Source organism: Felis catus, chromosome D4 (genome assembly GCF_018350175.1).
Source record: "Felis catus isolate Fca126 chromosome D4, F.catus_Fca126_mat1.0, whole genome shotgun sequence".
NCBI classification, from domain to species: domain Eukaryota; kingdom Metazoa; phylum Chordata; class Mammalia; order Carnivora; family Felidae; genus Felis; species Felis catus.
The window spans coordinates 87,244,284-87,264,477 of NC_058380.1; the positions used below are offsets into that span (position 1 = coordinate 87,244,284).

General features: G+C 55.1%; 3 protein-coding genes across 5 annotated transcripts in view; 2 read left to right on the forward strand and 1 right to left on the reverse strand.

The window, feature by feature from the left end:
- The first annotated feature begins 2,498 nt into the window (after positions 1-2,498).
- On the forward strand, positions 2,499-14,379 carry PHYHD1 (phytanoyl-CoA dioxygenase domain containing 1). Of its 3 annotated transcripts, none has more exons than XM_003995955.5 (11): positions 2,499-2,647; positions 5,209-5,364; positions 8,651-8,726; positions 8,866-8,913; positions 9,944-9,999; positions 10,098-10,160; positions 10,846-10,867; positions 12,351-12,479; positions 12,579-12,695; positions 13,717-13,843; positions 13,946-14,379. In XM_003995955.5, the coding sequence occupies exons 1-11, from the start codon at positions 2,615-2,617 to the stop codon at positions 13,989-13,991; spliced, it is 873 nt and encodes a 290-aa protein (XP_003996004.2). In that variant the 5' UTR covers positions 2,499-2,614; the 3' UTR covers positions 13,992-14,379. The 3 variants fall into 3 exon arrangements, 2 of the variants coding, with proteins under 2 accessions (XP_003996004.2, XP_006939602.2); XR_006588724.1 differs by lacking the exon at positions 13,946-14,379 and adding an exon at positions 13,418-13,552 and having other exon boundaries at positions 13,717-13,805; XM_006939540.4 differs by lacking the exon at positions 12,351-12,479.
- Positions 14,380-17,327: 2,948 nt separating this feature from the next.
- Positions 17,328-19,414, reverse strand: DOLK (dolichol kinase). Its single transcript, XM_003995957.6, has one exon. The coding sequence runs from the start codon at positions 19,097-19,099 to the stop codon at positions 17,483-17,485; it is 1,617 nt and encodes a 538-aa protein (XP_003996006.2). The 5' UTR covers positions 19,100-19,414; the 3' UTR covers positions 17,328-17,482.
- Positions 19,415-19,453: 39 nt separating this feature from the next.
- Positions 19,454-20,194, forward strand: part of NUP188 (nucleoporin 188) — a 54,376-nt gene continuing 53,635 nt past the window's right edge. The window contains 1 exon segment of the mRNA XM_023242821.2: positions 19,454-19,546. Within this exon segment, the coding sequence (XP_023098589.2) occupies positions 19,515-19,546 (32 nt within the window). The 5' untranslated portion in view covers positions 19,454-19,514.

The window sequence follows — 20,194 nt, forward strand, 5'->3', positions numbered from 1 at the left end:
CTTGGTGGGCTGTGATCCCTTCGGAGACCCTCCTGTATCGCCACGGTGGAGGTGTTTTCCCCTCCTGTCTGGTCTGGCACCTCCCAACCCCCGCTCCCCCATCCAGCCTTGGGGCCGCCCAGCGACCCCAGAAAGAGGAGTGTTGCATCTGGAGCTGGTTAGCTTTTGGGAAAAACCACAATGCAAACCCACTTCCCAAAGCCTGAGCAGAATGAATGAACAAATCTTGGGAGGTCCATCCCCTCCACCTCCCCTCCCCCCCCCCCCCCCCACCCCGGGCTCTAGGCTCCAAACCTCAGTGGTAGTCTTTCCTCTGATTACAACAGCAGTTTGGAAAACTGGGGGAAGTTCAACAATAAAATAAAAATATCCTCACATTCCACCCAGAACAGCCCCTGCTAACTTCTGGTGAACAGCTGGTAAGTACTTAGTAAATGCCAGGCCCTGTGCCAAGCTCTTCATCAGAGGTAAAGCACCGAGCTTCCTCCTTACGGGAGGTATTTATGTTATCCCCAAATTAAGGATGGGGAACGCAGGGCCCAGGCCTGGACTGAGATCCGGTCTGCCTCCCTGAGCTCCACTACAAGCCTTTGGTGGGGGTTCCCAGGGAAGCTGCTAGCCCAGCAGGATCGGACCCTTACTATGCTGTTGGCACATGGTCGGTGTCTGTATTTTCGGGCCACTGCATCACACGGGGCCAGGACAGTGGGGAATGCGCCCTGCCTCAAGTGAGCTCCGTCTCACCTGTATCTCCTGCATGGTTCTGTCTTCCGCCTGCCCTGCTCCCCCAGCCTGGCTCCTCAGAACCTCTTCTCCATTCTCAGGAGCCTGGCCACCCTCTCCTGGCCCTCAGGAATCGACACCAAGCAGCTATTCTCAATGCCGTGGCCCAGAAAACATGACCTGGGCCCAAGGCTCCCAAAGGCTGAGCTCATGTCCCCATGCTCACTGCCAAGACAGTCTGTCCCTTTACCATTCAGGAAAACGTCATTTCAGGGAAGTTCAGCGGCCAGTTTTCAGAAGCTGCAGCCAAAATGGCCCCATTAGCTGCTGAGCAGGTCTGGTGGGTGCTGTTCTGACGGCTGGTCTCCACAATGCCAGCCAGACTTGAGATGCCAAACATCTTCGGCCTGGGGGGTGGGGAAGAGGAACCTAGAGGTTTTCCCTTCCTCATTCTGAAGACACAGCCCCCCACTCCATAGCCCCCTCCCCCCCTTTTCTTTTTCTGAGAATGATTTATTTAGGGGCGCCTGGGCGGCTCAGTCGTTTAAGCATCCGACTTTGGCTCAGGTCATGATCTTCAGGTTCGTGAGTTTGGGCCCCGTGTTGGGCTCTGTGCTGACAGCTCAGAGCCCAGAGCCTGCTTCGGATTCTGTGTCTCCTCTCTGCCCCTCCCCGGCTCACGCTCTGTCTCTCAAAAATGAACAAACGTTAAAAAAAAAAAAATGTTTGGGGCGCCTGGGTGGCTCAGTTGGTTAAGCGGCCGACTTCGGCTCAGGTCATGATCTCATGGTCCGTGAGTTCGAGCCCTGCGTCGGGCTCTGTGCTGACAGCTCAGAGCCTGGAGCCTGTTTCCGATTCTGTGTCTCCCTCTCTCTGACCCTCCCCCGTTCATGCTTTGTCTCTCTCTGTCTCAAAAATAAATAAACGTTAAAAAAAATAAAAAAAAAATGTTTATTTAAGTGATCTCTGCACCCAGTGTGGGGCTTGAACTCACACCCCAGAGATCAAGAGTCCAGAGATGGAGAGTTGCAAGCTCTTTGAACTGAGCCAGCCAGGAGCCCCTAGCCCCTTCTGCTAAGATTCCCTTTTATCTGCTATGCTCCTCTGAGCCATAGGCTGACCCCTACCCCCTCCTTTAATCCTCCCAAGACTAGGAGAATTTCAGAGCATCAGAGCCGGGAGGGGCCCAGATAATTCTCTGAGGACCTTTTCCACCTTTGGAAAGTAAAGCCACTTGGCCCAATCTGACCAGTCTGACGTGCAGATCCCCCAGGCCCACCCTGCACCCCCACCCCACCCCATATTGATGCTGGTAGCCTGAGGACTTTCTAATCCTGACGTGAAGTCTAGAGAGGGGCTGACGTTCATCAGAGGTCACAGTGAGCGGTGGTGGCTGGTCTGGGACTCAGGGGTCCTCCTGCCTACCCAGCTTCTTTCTTTGCCCTGACACTCCTGGAATACAATTTCTAGGCACCTGGTAAGCAGTCACAGTAGGGTGGTTTCTGGAAAGAACCTGGGAGGGAGCTGTTAAAAACCATGAGGGAGATTGAAAAGGGCTAATCCTGGATTAACTGGGAGGATGGACCCAGGGTATTGAGCTGGGTCAGAGGCAAGGGCCCCAACCAGGCACAGAAGTCATGGCGGGGGGGGGGGGGGGGGTCCAGGCTGGCTTATGTGTGCTTGGGGGAGGAGAGCTGGGATTGGGTGTCCTTTAGGTAGGCAAGAGTTAAATCCTCCGAGGCCTCCCAGGGCTCCAGCTACTGTGCCCGTCCCCGCCCCCTTCTCCTTTCCTTGCCCCACCTTCACTGCCCCTCTAACCTCTGGACTTGTGTACTTTTTCTTCTCCAGCCTGGGGCACGGCGCAGCACCCAAAGGAACCTGCCTCGTCCTCATGGCCTGCCTGAGCTCCTCGCAGCTCCAGAAGGTAGGGGCCTGCAGGGTGGGGGTCCGAGAGGGTCAAGTAAGTGTTGGGGGCGCCTCTGGAACTATAGTAGACCCTGGGAACTCAATCCTACCCTCTGCCATTTTTCAGAAGAGGAAACTGAAACCCAGAGTGGTCAGTTTCCAACCAGGACCTTTAACTTCTGCGCACACAGCCGGGGGCGTCAGGGCCGCAGGACAGGGGCGTGGTGGGAATGTGTATGTGTGACCGACACCAGAATAAAGAATAAAGATCAGCACTTGTTGGGTGATGAGCACTGGGTGTTTTATGTAAGCAGTGAATCATGGGAACCTACCCCTGAAACCAAGAGCACACTGCACACAAGGTATGTTAGCTAACTTGACAGTAAATTATATTAAAAAATAAAAATAAATTAAAAAAAAAAAAAAGGAATAAAGATCAGCCAGGCCAGGCCTGGGCCCTGAGAGCCAAGGAAGCCTGGGGCAGAATGGCAGAGTCAGGGCCCCACGTGGGGGGTGGGGTCATCCCCCTCCCCCCTCCACTGCATTTGCACAGTGTCAAACACAAAAGGCTAACCCTTGAGAATAAGAGTGACCCAGGCTTAAAAATCGTGACCCTTGTTTGTTCCTGATTACGAGAAAAATGCCGGAAGATACCAAAAAGCTCAAAGAAGAAAATGAAAAACCACCTGTAATTTCCTATGCGGAGACTTAGTATTTTGGTATACAGCCCTAGAATCTTTAAAAGTCCATTATAATAGCTACTGCTCTGTTTTGTAAAGGGGGCACTACTGGATTTGACGGTCTGACGGCCAAAGAGGGGAAAACACTCACCCAAGATCTCACAAGGGCTAAAACACTAATTTGTCTTCACCTTTTTTTTTTTTTTTTCCGTCTCCCAGTCTATCAGGAACATATGCCCGTGTCAGTAAATATTTTTCTGCCACATGATTTTTGTCAGCTGTGTTGCGTTCCAGACAGATAAAACATACTTTGTTGAATGACCCTCCCTGCGCTGAGCATTTAGGTTGTTTCTGATTTATTGCTGTCATTACACAAGCCTCAGTGCATACCCCCAGACAAACATCTCTGCTCCCCTATCTGCTAAGCCCCCATCTTCCTATCTCAGGAAGTTCTAGACCAAGTGTATCTGCTGGGTCACAGGGACGCACAGTTTGCTGTGGATGACCCAGTTCCCAAGGAGGAAATGTTCAGCTTGATACTGATGGGGGGGGTTAAGCGTCTGTCACGTAGAGCTGCCTAGAGACAAGAGGGCCCATGGGGAGTGGTCATAAATGTCCCCGTGTCCCACACGTGGAAGCCAGAACCAGAACCAGGCATCCTTGGGGGATGTGAGGGAGGGAATGGGGAAGTCAGTGACTGGGAATCAGACACTTCACAGTGGGCTCAAGGGGTGACTTCCAACATTAATAATGGTCTCCAACATTTATAATGGTCTGCAAGCAAACATGGACACGTTCTCTCTCGTCTTAACCTTCTCAACAGCCACAGAACAAGAGGTCTGGAGGCAAATCTGAATAAGCTAGCTGTTTTAACTCCCCCCCTGGCTGCCCACTGCATTCAGGACAAAGCCCACCTCCTTGCCTGCCCTGGCCCCCACCTCCCTCCTGTGTCCCTTCTGTCCCCACCCTCACTTTGCTCCATCAGGGGCTTCACACATCCTGCTCCCTCGGTCTGGAATGTTCGCCCTTGTTTCTCCAACTCCCATTACCTGCTGGTGCCCTTTAAATGCCACCTTCTCAGAGCTGCTGCCCTGCTCTGTCCCCCCCCCTCCCCAATTTTGGTTTCCATGAGACACTTTCTGCCTTTAGCTCTTGAATCTGCCCTCTCCCTCCCTGCACGCAGCCGTTTGTGACAGCACATCCCCCTGCATGCTGGTTTGTCTGACATCAAACCCAAAGAGGGTTTCCCCTCTTTGGCCTCCTTCGGTAGACTGTAAGCTCCAGGACAGCAGGCACTGTGGCTGGCTTGCTCATTACTGTACCTCCAGCTTTTAAAACCGTGTCTGGTACGTGGTAGATAGATGCTCAGTAAATTTCAGTTGAATGAATGAATGAGGTTGGTCCAAGCCCACTGGTGGAGGAAGGATAGGGACACCTCCCCTTCCTCCTTCCTTCATTCAAGCAACCAATACTGGTTGCTCCTCCCTGGATTTCAGACCCCATGGCTCCAGGGTGGGGTCGGGGGACGGGGAAACAGAGCCACGAACAGGGCACTGGGTCCTGCCTTCAGACAGCTTTGGGTTTGAGGGAGGGGGCCAAGCCAGTCCTCGTAAAGAGCGTTTGGGGGCACGTGGGTGGCTCAGTCGGCTAAGCGTCTGACTTCAGCTCAGGTCACGATCTCACCCTTCGCGGGTTCGAGCCCCGCATCGGGCTCTGTGCTGACAGCTCGGAGCCTGGAGCCTGCTTCGGATTCTGTGTCGTCCTTTCTCTACCCCTTGCCCCACTCACACTCTTTCTCTCAAAAATAAACATTCAAAAAAAAAAAAAAAAAGAAAGAAAGAAATGAAAAGAAAGAGCGTTTGAGGGCAGGGAGAAGCTTGAACTTCCTTCCTGCCTTCAGTTTCAGGAGGATGGCTTCCTGGTGCTGGATGGATTTTTGTCAGCGGATGAATGTGTAGCCATGCAACAGAGGATTGGCGAGCTGGTGGCCAACATGGATGTCCCTCTCCACTGCCGCACGATATTTTCCACCCAGGACGAGCAGCTGAAGGTCCTGGTAGGTGTCTGGGGCATCGGATCTGTGAGCACAGGATCTGGTCTTTGATGTGGGGCTCAGTCCTCAGCCAGCAGCAGTGTGGAAGGGAGGGCCCCAAGGCCCATGGGCTTGTTCTGATAACAAATCAGGCTCTGAGCCCTCCCTGTGCCAGGCTAAGTGCCTTCCGTACATATTTCCTTCGCTTCTCACTCTGGATTTATAAGGTTGGTATTATTACCCCCATTTGACGGGTGGGGAAAATGCGGGTTGGCTCACTTGCCCCAAACCATGTTGTTAGTAATTCATGAGTGAGGATTTGAACACAGATCTGCCTGATACCACGTCCTTGCTGTTCACTGCTCTGCTGTACTTCCCCAGTAGTTCTCCTGCCACAAGGGCCTCCTTTGGGGCCAGCAACCCAGAATGAGCCAAGCGATTCTGATGGATCTATCTTGTGTAAGCCTTATCCCCCCAGTGAGACTAGAAACTCAGCTTCTTCACCCACCACCCCTTGTGACTTAATAGGACTCAGTGCAGTTTGAGATGGGTAAGTTGAGACTCAGGGGTTCTCCCGCACAGTTTGCTTAACCCTTTGGGAGCCTGCCTGTGGTGTGGCCCTCAAGCCAAAGCCGTGGTCTGGGCCCATTAACGGGGCTCGTTCAAGCTGAGGAGCTCCTGCCATCTGGTGGACATATGGGGAATTACAGTGGCCGGGAGACTTGCCACCCAGGGAGTGGGGCTGGGGCACTTGAGAAGGGCAAAGGGTTACAGAATGATAATTTCCTCCAAATAGTAGGTTTCATTCGGCCACACCCCGGCCATGTAGATGGGGACAGCAGAGATGGAGGTCCAGTGTCCAGAGACCGGTCACTCAAAAGACTCCAAGGAGTGAGGGGGCCGATCTTGTGCTCTCCAAGCTGCCTTCTGAGAATGTTCTAGAGACCAGTGAAGGGTTGGGGGGGATGGGAGAATAAAGTGTATGTATCTTGGTTTATAATGCTTGCAAAGAGCTCAGCACAGTTCCTGGGACTTGGTAAACCCTCAGTATTCACCGCTGATCTTGTCAAAGACTTTGAAATGGGCATTAAAAGGAAAAAGATCGGGGCGCCTGGGTGGCGCAGTCGGTTAGGCATCCGACTTCAGCCAGGTCGCGATCTCGCGGTCGGTGAGTTCGAGCCCCGCGTCAGGCTCTGGGCTGATGACTCAGAGCCTGGAGCCTGTTTCCGATTCTGTGTCTCCCTCTCTGCCCCTCCCCCGTTCATGCTCTGTCTCTCTCTGTCCCAAAAATAAATAAACGTTGAAAAAAAAAATTAAAAAAAAAAAAAAGGAAAAAGATCAATGAATGTCCCGTCCAGTTTTCCAACTCTGTGAATTGTACAGAACTGATAATAATGGGGGCGCCTGGCTGGCTCAGTTGGTAGCACGTGAGTTCAAGTCCCACGTTGGATGTAGAGATGACTTTAAAAAAGTAAAATAAATGAAAGATTTAAAAAAAGCTGACAATAACGTCCACAGAAATGGGTATGAACTGGGTCCAGAAGAATGGAATCATTGCCCTGCCAATCGATCCGTTTCACATCCATTTGCAAATTCATTTCAGTATTTGTTATTGCCTATCTGTATGTGCTTCTTAGAATTCTTTGAACATCTTACTGGTTCCCTTGTGAATTAACAAGTTAAGCAGAACCTTTGGCATGTTTAGCTTCATTATCTTTATTTTTTTCAGCTTATTCATTTATTTATTTAGAGAGAGTGTGGGGGAGGGCCAGAGAGAATGGGAGAGAGAGAATCCCAAGCTAATCCCAAGCTAATAGCACAGAGCCTGACGAAGGACTCGAACCCACAAACCATGAGAAAGTCAGATGCTTAACTGAGTCACCTAGGTGTCCCCATTATCTTTAATATTATTATTATCAGTTATGCTTCCCTGACTTGTTTCCCTCACCCCTGATCCTGATACGGAACACTTAAGAATGTTGGGGGGAAAAACCCATATAGTGTTCGGTGGGAAGGGCTTGAAAGGGTCAGGCAAGTCACAGCAGAGCCCCACAGGCACGCGTGAGAGCAGATGCACGCAAGTGAGGGGAGCAGGGGCAGGTGGGGGAGGGCTGTGCCACGTGGAGAACCCAGGTAGGGTGGTGGGCGCCCTCAACTCCACTTGTGCCGCCACCTAGGAAGGTAGGGAGATCTATATGATGGTAGCCAAGGGTAGCTAAAACCATAAGGAAAAAAACCATCACGCATCTTCCTGAAGCACCATTGTCTTCTGATGCTAAGAAATCTAAAACATATTAACATTAACAAGGAGAGGCTGTTAAGAAAACAGAAAAAGATGAGCGATAGTTTATATTCATCAAGCAGTTAGCCACGCCCTTGCTGAGTGTTTTCCCTCGAGCAGCAGCAGTAGTAACGTTAATAATAAAAGCAGTGGCGCCTGGGTGGCGCAGTCGGTTAAGCGTCCGACTTCAGCCAGGTCACCATCTCGCGGTCCGTGAGTTCGAGCCCCGCGTCAGGCTCTGGGCTGATGGCTCGGAGCCTGGAGCCTGTTTCTGATTCTGTGTCTCCCTCTCTCTGCCCCTCCCCCGTTCATGCTCTGTCTCTCTCTGTCCCAAAAATAAATAAACGTTGAAAAAAAAATTTATAAAAAAAAATAATAATAAAAGCAGATACTCATGTGGCACTTTCCATATTCCAAGGACTGTTCTAGTGCTTTACGTATGCCAGTTCATAATCTCTACACCCTATGGGATACTTTTAATAACATCTATATTTTATGAGGAAACTAAGCCCAGAGAGGTTCAGTAATGTGGTAGGGGGTCACACAGCACCTCAGTGGCAGAGCTGGGATTTGAACCCTAGTATTCTAGCTCTAGGGTCTGGGCTCTCCACTACTGTAAGATTCAGCCTGTAGAGGCTGAAGTCTCCAACAACCCAGGGGAGGTCAGTTCTATGATTTCCCTTTACAGAAGACGAAACTGAGGCATTGAAAGGGAAAAATAGGTGATCCAAGGCTACCTGGGACCCAAGGCTATTTGATTACAGTGTCTATGTTCGGAATCATAGCATATCGAGCATAGGAATCATGTGACTTAATTAAGAGGTTTCTGAGAAATTTTATGCTTGTGGCTTCTGACAGTGCTTCGGGGCACCCGGGGTTCCTGTTCACCGTCTGTGCGAGTGTGAGAAGTGGGCGAGTGTGAGAAGCCCCAGCGGGGTCTGCAGCCCTGTGGGGTCAGGAAGCATGAGTGTCCCCTTCTCTCTGACCCCATGATGCTCTCTCAGTCCCTCTGATGTCGCCTCTCCACAGGACAACAGAGACTATTTCTGGAACAGTGGCGACAAGATTCGATTCTTCTTTGAGAAAGGCGTTTTTGATGAGAAAGGTTCGGAGCTGGGGTCCCAGAGGTGTGAGAAGGGCGGCACTGGGGTATCTCCCCCCAGGGCTGGGTGGGCGCTGAGGCCAGCTGCCCAGGGGAGGGTGGACTCCAGCTTTTTTGTCTTTACCTGTTCCTTGTGCTACAGGAGATTTCCTGGTCCCTCCCGAGAAATCCATCAACAAGATTGGCCATGGTAAGCAGGCACGCCGGGAAAAGGAAACGGGGAAACTGAGGCCTGAAGAATGTAGGGGCCTAACCCAAAGCTCACAGGAAGTTAGTGGCCCAGCAAATGGCATTTGTGGCTGCAGCTCCCCTCTGGACCTGCTCTTCTGGCCTTATGACGCTAATCACACGACATTGCCACCACAGCACTGGGAGGAGGGGCCCCCAGAGCCGCACATGCAGACCCTTCAACTCTCTGCTGCCCGGCCTGGGGATGATCCAGGCCCCGGGCATGGGGGGACTCCTGGATCCCACCACTTCCTGGAACCTCCTCGAGGAGCACCTAACATGTTGACATGGCCCCTATTCTGAGACCCAAAAATGAAGCTATGAGGCCTTCTTTTTTTTTTTTTTTTCGGGATCGTACATTATGATTTATTTTGCAGACCACTTATTTTTAAGCTTGAAGTTATATCATGGGAGCTTTGTAAAAAAAAAATTGTGGCAAAATACATGTAATATAAAATTTACCATCATAACCATCTTCGTGTATACAATTCAGTGGCATTAAGTGTGCTCAGCTCTCACTCTTTGTAACGACAACAATAATAGCAGAGAGTGAGACGTCCAGGTATTCTGTGCCAGGCCCTGGCCTGGCGTTGCAAATGCATTCGCTCCTCGAGCCTCGTGGTAGCCTGGGAGGCAGGGCTGGTCTTCTGGATCTGCGGCACAGAGGAGAAACTGAGGCTTATAGGAGATAAATGGTCACTCCAAGTAGCTTAGGGTAAGTAGCAGCACTGAGATTGCTACCAAGTTCCAGGCCCCTTTGAGTTAGGTCTGGAGTGGGGTTCCCAGATGGCTGGAAGGTCAAGAATAAGGTCTTGGGTGGAGTGAGGTGCAGGCATCGTGGGCCCATCCCTTGGTTATAAACAAACAGAAAGCTTAATGTGTGCAAACGGGTGAGAAGTCCAAGTGAGGCCTGCGTCTGGGGGCCTGGGACCAGGCACAGAGGGACGTGTGGGGGCTGGGGACTGGCTGGTCAGCCCACCTCTGTCCTACAGCTCTGCATGCCCATGACCCTGTCTTCAGGAGTGTCACACACTCTCCCAAAGTGCAGGTGAGCAGAGGTGAGGGTGAGGGTGAGGGGGGTGGGCAGGTGGGTGGCCCAGATGTGAGTGAGAGTAGGCTGGAAGTCTGACCTCTGCCCCTTTCCAGGCCTTAGCCAAAAGTCTGGGCCTCCAGATGCCCGTGGTGGTGCAGAGCATGTACATCTTCAAGGTGAGCTCCCTGTCCTCCCCAGACCTCAGTTTACCCTCTGTAATGTACGCAGAGTACTCACATCAAGCCCCTCCTTACGAAGGGCCAAAAAGCTGCTTCCCTGAAGAATTACTAAGTTTTGAGGAGAACGTGCAAAATCCGTCTCCTCTGGGTGACGGCACTTTGTCGTCACTTGCCTGGCACTTTGTGCCACTTGCCTGGCACTTTGTCGGTGCTCAGTTAAAATCTGGTGGCAGGAGGCAAGGAGACCCCCAGGATTCTCTTCTCCCTTCTCTTGCCATTGAAATGCTCTGCTCCCAACTTCAAGGCCCAGCTCAATGCCACCTCCTCCAAGAAGTCTTCCAGTGTTCCCCTGGGAAGAGAGGGACCCATCGCTGACCCTGGCTGGGCTGAGAGGCTTAACCTCAGGCCTGGGCCCCAGCCCCTCTTCCTGTCCTTCCCTTCGGCTTTGTTCTTGGTAGGCACGTGTGTGTTCAGACTCAGAGCACCATGCCAGGCAGCGTGGTTTTTCTCTTTGCGGCCCTCCTGGGCCTGGCACATGGTGGGTACTCCGTAGCTGGGTGCTGAAATCCTTGGAGGTAAACACCTGTGGCCGGGTCAGAGCATCCCCCAAAACTCAGAGTGGCCCCTGCTCCCCACCCCCACCCCCGCCCCCGGCTTCACTGGCCCTTCTTTTCTCTTGTAGCAACCTCATCTTGGTGGCGAAGGTAAGCGGAGAACAGACTGTGGGGCCCAGCAAAGGCCACCACGGGAGGTCTGGGACGTTAGTGGTTGGGAGGGATGGTGCTTGGGGAGATGTCCATGGGCAAGAGCCTGGGGCAGGAAGGAGAAGCTACCTTCGGTTCCTTTGTGGAATAGTTGGTTGGGAGGGTGTCCTGGGGCCCTTGGCACAGTGGTTCTTGAGCCTGGGTTCTTGAGCAATCCCTACCTGGTTAAAAATACAGATCCCAGGGCCCCAGGCCCTAAGACCGTTAGGCAGCAGGGCTGCAAAGACCTGTGAGCCTTTATTTTTTCTTTCAAGTTTATTTATTTATTTTGAGAGAGAGAGAGAGAGAGAGAGAGTGTGTGTGTGTGTGTGTGTGCACGCGCGCGCGCGTGGGGGAGGGGTGGAGGGAGACTCCCAAGCAGGCTGTGCGTGGGCAGCGTGGAACCTGACTCGGGGCTCTAACTCATGAACCGTGAGATCACGACCTGAGCTGAAGTTGGGTGCTTAACTGAGTGAGCCACCCAGGCGCCCCTCCTGGAGGACTGATTTAACAGAGAAATTGCCCATCTAATTTCAAAGCCCTCTGGATGCATAGATACCCTTTGTGGCCTCCCTTGTGGGCGATTATCTACTTCTGCTTGAATACCTCCAGTGACAGGGGGCTCATCCCCTCACAGCCAGCCCTTTCCTTCCTCACGTGAGCCCAAGTCAGCCTCCTTGTGACCACCGGCTCCTCCCCACCGTTCAGCCCGAGGGGCGAGCAGGCCCTCCCTGAGTTCAGCACCCGTACTTCCTTCAGTGGCCCTTCCCTCAAATGCTTTGGAGTGCCTGCCATTAGGACACCTTGCTCTGGACACTGGATTGTCCAAGTCCCTCTTCAAGTTTGGTGCTCAGCAAACACACAGTTCCGAAGGAAGGAAGGAAGGAAGGAAGGAAGGAAGGGAGACTAGCACAGACTGAAGTCCTTTGTTCAGAAGCCCTCCATCCTGGCTGGGGCCCAGCATCATCCAGAGGGGGTTAAAATGTGGCTGGGGGCCAGTCACACCGCCTCCTCTCCTTTTGCGCCCAACTCCCCAGTCTTACACCAGCAGCTCATCTGGTGTCTGGAGATGCTTGTCCTGGTTAAGGACAGTGACCTTAGTTGCCTGGCTGGGTTTAAACAATCACAGCCACTTTGTAGCCATTAGAGCGTCCGGCCCTGTACTAAGCACTTTTCACACGTTTTCTCGTGGGATCCTCCAGCGACTCTGTGAGGTAGGTTATTGTCGAGGCCGCTTCAAGGTTTAGAGACTGAAGTTTCAATCTAGGGCCGAAGTCTCGTGCCCTCAGTCTCTATGCCAGGAAGTGCTGGGATTCCAACCGACCACGGGAAGGCTCGGGCTGCAGGGCTCTGAGAGCACCAGGGAGCGGGGAACAAGGCCAAGGTGAGGTGGGCCAGGTTCCTCACGCCCGGGGCGGGGGGTGGGCGGGGGGTGCTGCTGCAGTCACTCCTCACCAGGACGCCACCTTCCTGTACACGGAGCCCCTGGGCCGGCTGCTGGGCATATGGATAGCACTGGAGGATGCCACGCTGGAGAATGGCTGCCTCTGGTTCATCCCGGGCTCCCACACCAGTAAGGACACCGGTCTCGCCCTGCCCACTCGTATCCCACCCCCGATGGCAGAGAGACTTGGAGAAAAAGAGAGGCTAAAGGCTCCCCCTTGACCTGCAGGTGGGGTGTCGAGAAGGCTGATCCGGGCCCCTGCTGGCTCGATACCTGTCACCAGCTTCCTTGGGTCTGAGCCTGCCCGGGATAACAGCCTCTTTGTGCCCACACCAGTGCGGAGAGGTAGGTGGGATGCCGGCGGCAGGGTGGCAGGCTCTGGGGCCACGCCTGTGGGTCTGTGCTTGCTCTGACCACCCAGCTCACCTGAGGGCTGTGAAGCCACAGAATGGGAGGCCGGGCTGGACAGGTACTGGGAAGTCTCAAAGTTGCCCGATTAACAGCAAGGCCTCGCAGGGTGCCGGGCTGGCTCAGTTGGAAAAGCGTGCTACTCTTTATTTATTTATTTTTTTAAACGTTTATTCATTTTTGAGAGACAGAGAGAGACAGAGAGCGAGCAGGGGAGGGGCAGAGAGAGAGGGAGATACAGAATCTGAAGCAGGCTCCAGGCTCCGAGCTGTCAGCACAGGGCCTGATGCGGGGCTCAAACTCACTGACCTCGAGATCATGCCCTGAGCTGAAGTGGGGTCGCCTAACCGACTGAGCCACCCAGGTGCCCCAAGAGCATGCTACTCTTGATCTTGGGGTCATGAGTTCGAGCCCCATGTGGGTGCAGAGATGACCTAACGAAAGAAAACTTCAAAACGGAACGAACCAAAACAGCATGGCCTCCCAGATCAGGCTAGCATCCAGACCCTGCAACTTCCGGGCTGTCTCTTGGGGCAAATGACTGAACCTCTCTGAGCCTCAGTTTCCCCAAATGTAAAGCGGGGAAGTCCGTGAGATGGATGACGTATAGATGATGCGGGACACGGTAGATGCTGACCAGATGCCGCTGTTCCTGTTAGAATAGGGAAAGGAGACGTCCAGCCCGGCATCTGCTCGCGAGGTCCCAGCTGACGGGCACAGTACAGATGCTTCTGCCTGGTCCTGCAAACACCACAGAAGCGGACACCCCTGCCAAGGCTTGCCGAGGGCACCAGGTCACAGCAGAAGGGACTTGATCCCAGGGGAGCCTCTGACCCTGGGGCAGGCTGCAGGGCCCCGAGTTTTCAGGGACGGGAATGGGGATGAACGGGCCACAGAGTCACTAGAGGGAGGAGCGCCCTTTGTCCCCTCTCCTGACCTGCTGCTGCATTCCCGCCAGGGGCCCTCATCCTAATCCACGGAGAGGTGGTGCACAAGAGCGAGCAGAACCTCTCGGACCGCTCACGCCATGCCTACACTTTCCACCTCCTGGAGGCCTTGGGCACCGTCTGGAGCCCGGAGAACTGGTAGGTGGCAGGGTGTGTGTGTGCCCCGGACAGGCTCCTCAAGAGGTCCTGGAGGCCGGGAGCGGTGACTCTGGCACCTCAAGGTTCTCTCTGTCTCCGCAGGCTCCAGCCAACAGCTGAGCTCCCTTTTCCCCCCCTGTATACCTAAACATCCTCTCGGGGCCGGGCCCGGTCTGTCCGGGCGAAGCTGCGGCCGGGCAAGCACCAGCACCTCGCCCCCCTGCCCAGCTGCGAAGGGGACGTCGAGTCTCTCCTCCGGTGCTTTCTCCCTGCCAGGGTCTGTGCCCCTCGGCCCTGCAGACAGGCAGGCGAGAGGTGGCAGGGGGGGCAGCAGGAGCCTGCACCGCGTGGCTTTCCGGAGACCTCTGTCTCCTCTTCCTCTCCCCTGCCCCAACCCAACCTCCCCCTGGAGGCAGCCCTGTTGCTACGAAAGGGTTCTGGCTGCTTCTCTGCCAGCTTCCCACTGTTCTCTCCTCTCAGAGGGAATTCTGATCATTACGGTGCAGGACATTCAATAAAAGCGACCTCTGAATACAGCTTCTCGATCCTTCTTTCCCAAACAGCCTCGCTTTCAAGACGAGAGCCCTGCTGAAAATCATCCCGGGTGCCCCAGCCCCGCCCGGTGAGAGGTCTGCATGATTTCAACAACCGTAACATTTAGTGGGCGTTCATGCGCCGGGAGCTGCACGCGCTTTATCTGTGTCCCCACGGCTCCCAGTTAGGTGCTCTTCCCGTCGGCACTTAGAGACGAAGAAGCTGACACCAGGGGTGGGAAGTTTAACTGACCTGCGGTCGTGCCGCTGTCCGGTGGTTCAGCGAGGTCAGCCTGATCCAGAGCCCGTGCTTCTGACCTCTGTGCTCCCCAGGACTCCTTGCTGGGGGAGGGGAGAAGACCAGGGCTAGGACTGCAGCCCCAGATTCTGGTCCTGGCTCTGTGACCAACTTGTTTTCCGGTCTCAGGCCAGGCCCTTCTTCTCTCTGGGCCCCATGTGCCACTTGTGCAGTCAACGGGGCCAGGTTAGGCCTCCACGGTCCCTCTCGCTGGAAACGCTTGGCGGGCATGTAGACTTTCCGCAGGAGCAACTGTCAAACCCAGACCCGGCCCCGCCGGCGTCTGGGCCAGAGGCCGCAAACTGGGGCCACCGGCTGATTCTACACTGCAGATGTGTTTCTGTCTGGGCCTCAGTGTTGTGGGGTTTTTTTTGTTTGTTTTTTTTTTAATTTTTTTTTTCAACGTTTATTTATTTTTGGGACAGAGAGAGACAGAGCATGAACGGGGGAGAGGCAGAGAGAGAGGGAGACACAGAATCGGAAACAGGCTCCAGGCTCTGAGCCATCAGCCCAGAGCCTGATGCGGGGCTCGAACCCACGGACCACGAGATCGTGACCTGGCTGAAGTCGGACGCTTAACCGACTGCGCCACCCAGGCGCCCCTGTTTTTTTGTTTTTTTTTTTTTTAATTTTTTTTTTCAACGTTTATTTATTTTTGGGACAGAGAGAGACAGAGCATGAATGGGGGAGGGGCAGAGAGACAGGGAGACACAGAATCGGAAACAGGCTCCAGGCTCTGAGCCATCAGCCCAGAGCCCGACGCGGGGTTCGAACTCACGGACCGCGAGATCGTGACCTGGCTGAAGTCGGACGCTTAACCGACTGCGCCACCCAGGCGCCCCCCCCTGCTTTTTTTTTAAACAACTTTTTTAAAATTGGGAGGTTTCACCTAACAGCGCACGTTTCTAAGCTTCCTTGAACGAGGTCAGTAACGTTGGGCTTATGGTAGAGCATGGAGATGCCCAGGCAGAGCCGCCTCCTTGTTGGTGCCTGTGGTCCTCACTTCCCACGTCCTCCACTGCATCACCTGCCTGGCCTTGGCAGCCGTATGAATTTGTGACCTTACTTTTCAGCCCCCCGCTCTGAATTCATGGGCAAACCGAGGCCCGGGGAGGGGGGACAGAGCCCTTCCCCAAGGCCACCCAGGGAGTCAGTGAGGCAAAGCTCCTCCCTGGCGTTTTGCTGCCGCTTTTAGCCAGCAGAAGGGAGCCCGAGAGAACGGAAGGGTTTGTGAAGTCTCCTTTGAGCCCCAAAGGAATGTCCTAACACTTTCCTCTGAGGGACAGGGCTTGGCAGGGATCCCCAGCCCTCAGCACAAGCTTGCTACAGCTGTGCTTCTTGGTGGGCCAAAGTTCGCGTGTCTTCCAGCCAGGCCCCTCCCTGTTGGGCTGGGTAAGAAGGGAGAACCTTGTCCAGCCTTGAGCAACTCGCTATGCTATCTTCCCACTGATGGGAACTGTTCACCCACGCGGCAAATGTCCACTGGGTTCCCCCTACAATGCCAGGCTCTGGTGGCACGCGGGGATGTGGTGGGGAGCCTGGACTCTGCCCTCACAGACAGTAAGCATCCGGTGTGGGCCCCACAGCAGAGCCCCAAGTAGAACTCTCGGTAAACCCTGCCAGTCCCCGGTCTCTCGTTTCTTACCAAGAGAAGAAACACAGGTTTGGACGTGACTGGAGTGTGGGAGGGTCTCAGGAGGGCCCCTCTGATAAGGACCATGGGCCGTCCAACCTGTCCTTCGTCAGCAACGCTCAGCCAGGCAGCAGAGGAGGCTGTGAGGCAAGGGTGGAGCAGGCTGAAACAGGAAGTCAGCCCCGGCCCGATACTCTTCCTCCAGCCCTTCCAGGCCTGCTACAAGACGATCTCACCTCTCGCCTTCAGCGCTTCCTAGGCCCAAGTGAAGAAAGCACATGTGCTTGGCTATTTCCTCTTGGCTTCTCCTCCAAATGTAGGCAGGGGAATAAGGTCACTCTGGTCTCCAAGTACAGCCCATAAAACCTCTTGGCTTGCCTGCCGTTTTGCTGGGACGAGGACTGGCCTTGGGTAATAATGACACTTTCCCTTAGTATTTGTTCATTATGGACGGGCTGTGGGCTGGATCGTTCACACATCTCACCTCACAGCACCCCGTGAGGTGCAGGCTCTTCCTGTTGCCACCTTGCAGAGAGGAGCACTGAGGCCCAGAGTGGGTAAAATAGTGTAGCCAAGGACTCTGACCAGATTACTTTGACTCCAGAACCTGAAGTGGTAACCTTTACACTCTATCGCGTCCAGCATCCAGGATCACAAGGTGAGGTAGGGCGGGCGGGGGGGGAGGGGGGGCAGCTAGAATACACACAAGTTCTTTGTGTTGTCGTGCTATCCTTTAAGACTTGTTTTCTGGGGCACCTGGGTGGCTCAGTCGGTTAAGCGTCCGACTTCGACTCAGGTCATGATCTCGCTGTTGGTGGGTTCGAGCCCCGTGTCGAGCTCTGTGCTGACAGCTCGGAGCCTGGAACCTGCTTCAGATTGTGTCTCCCCCTCTCTCTCTCTGCCCCTCCCCTGCTTGTGCTGTCTCTTTCTCTCTCAAATATAAATAAACATTAAAAAAAAAAAAGAGTCATTTTCTTAAAAAAAAAAAAGACTTTCTTTTTAAATATCAGCAAAACTAAAACCAGGAGAGCTTTGACTTTTATTTTGAATCTGAATGAACTGAAAAATCCAATGTGCTTCTCACCCCTTGGCTCTTCATGCCCAAGTGGCTGGCTGCCGTGGGGACCCCTCATCCTCCCCATGTCCCTGTTTCCTCCATCACTGCTGCACAGCAGCTAGGCCATCAGCAGTATCAGCAAGTAGAGAGGCAACAGGAGATTGTCTATCTGCGTCGTGTATGCTTCTAGGAGGGACACGATGCTGATAGAGCCCAAAATCCAAGCATAGCTGTAGTTTAGGTCCACTCCGCTGTCAAAGATTAAGATCAGAGCTACAGAAATGATCTGCGCAAATATAGAGGTCACGGTCCCCTCAAAAGTCTTTTTGGTTCCAGGCCAGTGGATTTCCCCCATGGTGCTGCCGAAGATAGAGGCCACAGTGTCGCCCACACCCACAGCCAAGACCCCTGCGTAGGGAACCAGGGCCCTTGCTCCCCCCAAGCCACCCTTCTGTGTGCAGGGTCTGGGGACCAGCCAAATGGGAAGAGACATGCCCAGGAGCAGGTAGATATGTGTCAGGATGAGTGGTCCACTGTCGCGTTCATCCAGGAAAAGGGACAGGAGGCTCCTCAGGGTGTGGCCCAGGGGCTTGATGCGGAAATAGCGCACGTACTCCAGGAAGATGAAGACTGCCAGACAGATAGTGGCAGCTACGTAGAGCAGTGTCCGGTCAAAGAGGATACCTGGGATGTAGGTGGCCACCACGATGAAGTGGAAATACTTCCGGGCAATGGTGGGGGCCTGGTGCTTCTTGGACTCAGAGGACGACCGCTTGGCATTCTGGTAAAGTACCACCAGGCAGGCTAAGGTGGCCAGCAGAGACCAGTAGACTAGGAGGTAGATGCGGGTCTCTGTTTGGAAGAGGAATTGAAGAAGCCAGAGCAGGGGGTTCTTGCGGATGAGCCGGTGCAGCCAGGGCAGGACCACACCAAGGCCCAGCACACAGGTCATGAGGTGGAAGAAGACGGAGGAAGCCCAGGTACCTGAGTCCATGAAGACAAAGAGAGTGCTGAAGAAGATGCCCATAAGCACCATGCCTACCACCACCACCAGCAGGAAGAAATCCACTGGGTCACCCTGGCTTTCCACCACAGTCAGAGAGCGTTTGATGAGCTGGTTGAGCATGAAGCTGATGCCACCCAATACCAGCAGTGCCTCCCCAGGGGTAAAGCAGCGGGGCAGCAGGTACAGAAGGATCATGTTGAGGTACACGAAGATCAGCAGGACCTCCAAGACCTCTATCACCTCGCCCACACTCAGTGAGTGCTTCATGATGTAAATGATGACACCTCCAGCCAAGCCCGAGATGACACAAGTGTTGGTGGGCACTGGGCGGGTGATGCCCAGGGCCAATACTGAAGAGAAGAGGGCCACTGCCATGCCAGTGGCTGCCACCACAATTCCAAAGCGCTCAAAGTACGTGTTCCCCACAGACTGGCATCGCTCCTTCATGACCAGTCCGAGTAAAGGCATAACCATAGATGCCGGCAGCAGGCCGCTGTTTGCAGACATTCGGAACTGGAAGACAGCGCTTCCCTGCTGTAGCAGCCGATCCCACTTGTACTGGACGTAGAAGGCCTGCACCGCGAGGGCCACGGCACACCACGAGTATCGGTCCCACACCGCTGCGTGGATGCTGAGCACCACTGCGAACACTACTGCTGCCTCTGCCAGCACCGACCCGCTCAGCGGAGCGCCGGTCCCCGAGGCCGGGGGAGCGTACTCTCGGGTCATGTCTCTAGACCTGGGGCCCCGGGGAAACCGGGGTGACTAGCGACGTCTTGGCTTCTGGGTCCTTCAAGCCCTGCCAGGCCGACAGCGACAGCTTCACACAGCCAGCACCTTCTCTCTCCGTTCTCCAGCGGCGAGGAGGGAAGCTCCACTGGGGGCAGGCCACTCTCTGAGGCTTGATAATTGGCGCCCAGGCACCCTCCAGTGCCTCCCACTTAGGACACAAACGCTGCCACTTGGCCGCTTTCTCTACAGCCTCGGGGGCCCTCGCCGCAGGTTCCTCACCTCTCTGGGCGTCGCCATCTTGACCCCGCCCGCCGTCACGTGACGAAGAGCACCGCCCACAGCCCGGCCGGAGGCGAACGGTCACGTGGGCAAGGCGTCTGGGGGCGGGGCTGGGGCGCGCGCGCGCGCGAAGATGGCGGCGGCCGCCGGCGGGCCGTGTGTGAGGTGCGGAGCGGGCCGAGTCGGCGGGGGCGGCTGTGAGGCGCGGGGTCTGAGTCGAGCGGCAGCCGGGCGGGACTTGCGGGCGAGCTGTGGCCGCGGTAGCGGGGCGAAGCCCGGCTAGGTGGACGGGCGCCGAGACCGGGAGGCGGTTACGTCCAGACGGTCCTCGCGCGCGGGGATCTGAGGCGACTTCTCCGAGACGGGGCCGGTGCCTCACCCCCTTCCCTCAGCGCCGGCCTCGCGTCTCCTCACCCAGTCGCTTTCCCTTCCTCCTCTCTCCCCACGGGCGCGTTCCTCGGCTCCCCGCCCCTCCCCCCCCGCCCCGCGCTTCCTCGTCTGGCGTGACGCTCCCTCGAGGCGCGACGGGGCGCTTCGCGGTCGCCCGGGGGAGTCCCCACCCACCCCCGTGCCCGCCGCAGCCTCCCCCCGTGCCCGCCGCGGCCTCGGCTGCCCCGCTCCGGCGACACTCCCGGGTTCCTCCATGTGCTCGTTAGGAGGTCTGTTCCGGGGGTCGCCGAGCCACCTCCCTGCGGTCTCTGCCCTCTTTCTCCGCGCAGCCTTTCCTCCATCCATCCATTCATTTTCTGGTGCCTTGACTCCGCCAGCCGACGGGCCCAAACCCTTGAAGAGGTCCCGGGCACCGTCCTGGAC

Bases quoted from the DNA above. Each gene is read 5' to 3' on its own strand.
- PHYHD1 (XM_003995955.5), top strand. From the start codon at position 2,615: ATGGCCTGCCTGAGCTCCTCGCAGCTCCAGAAG. The intron at 5,365-8,650 runs GTAGGTGTCTGG...GCCTCTCCACAG, and splicing joins ACGAGCAGCTGAAGGTCCTG to GACAACAGAGACTATTTCTG. The intron at 10,000-10,097 runs GTGAGCAGAGGT...GCCCCTTTCCAG, and splicing joins CACACTCTCCCAAAGTGCAG to GCCTTAGCCAAAAGTCTGGG.
- DOLK (XM_003995957.6), bottom strand. From the start codon at position 19,099: ATGACCCGAGAGTACGCTCCCCCGGCCTCGGGGACCGGCGCTCCGCTG.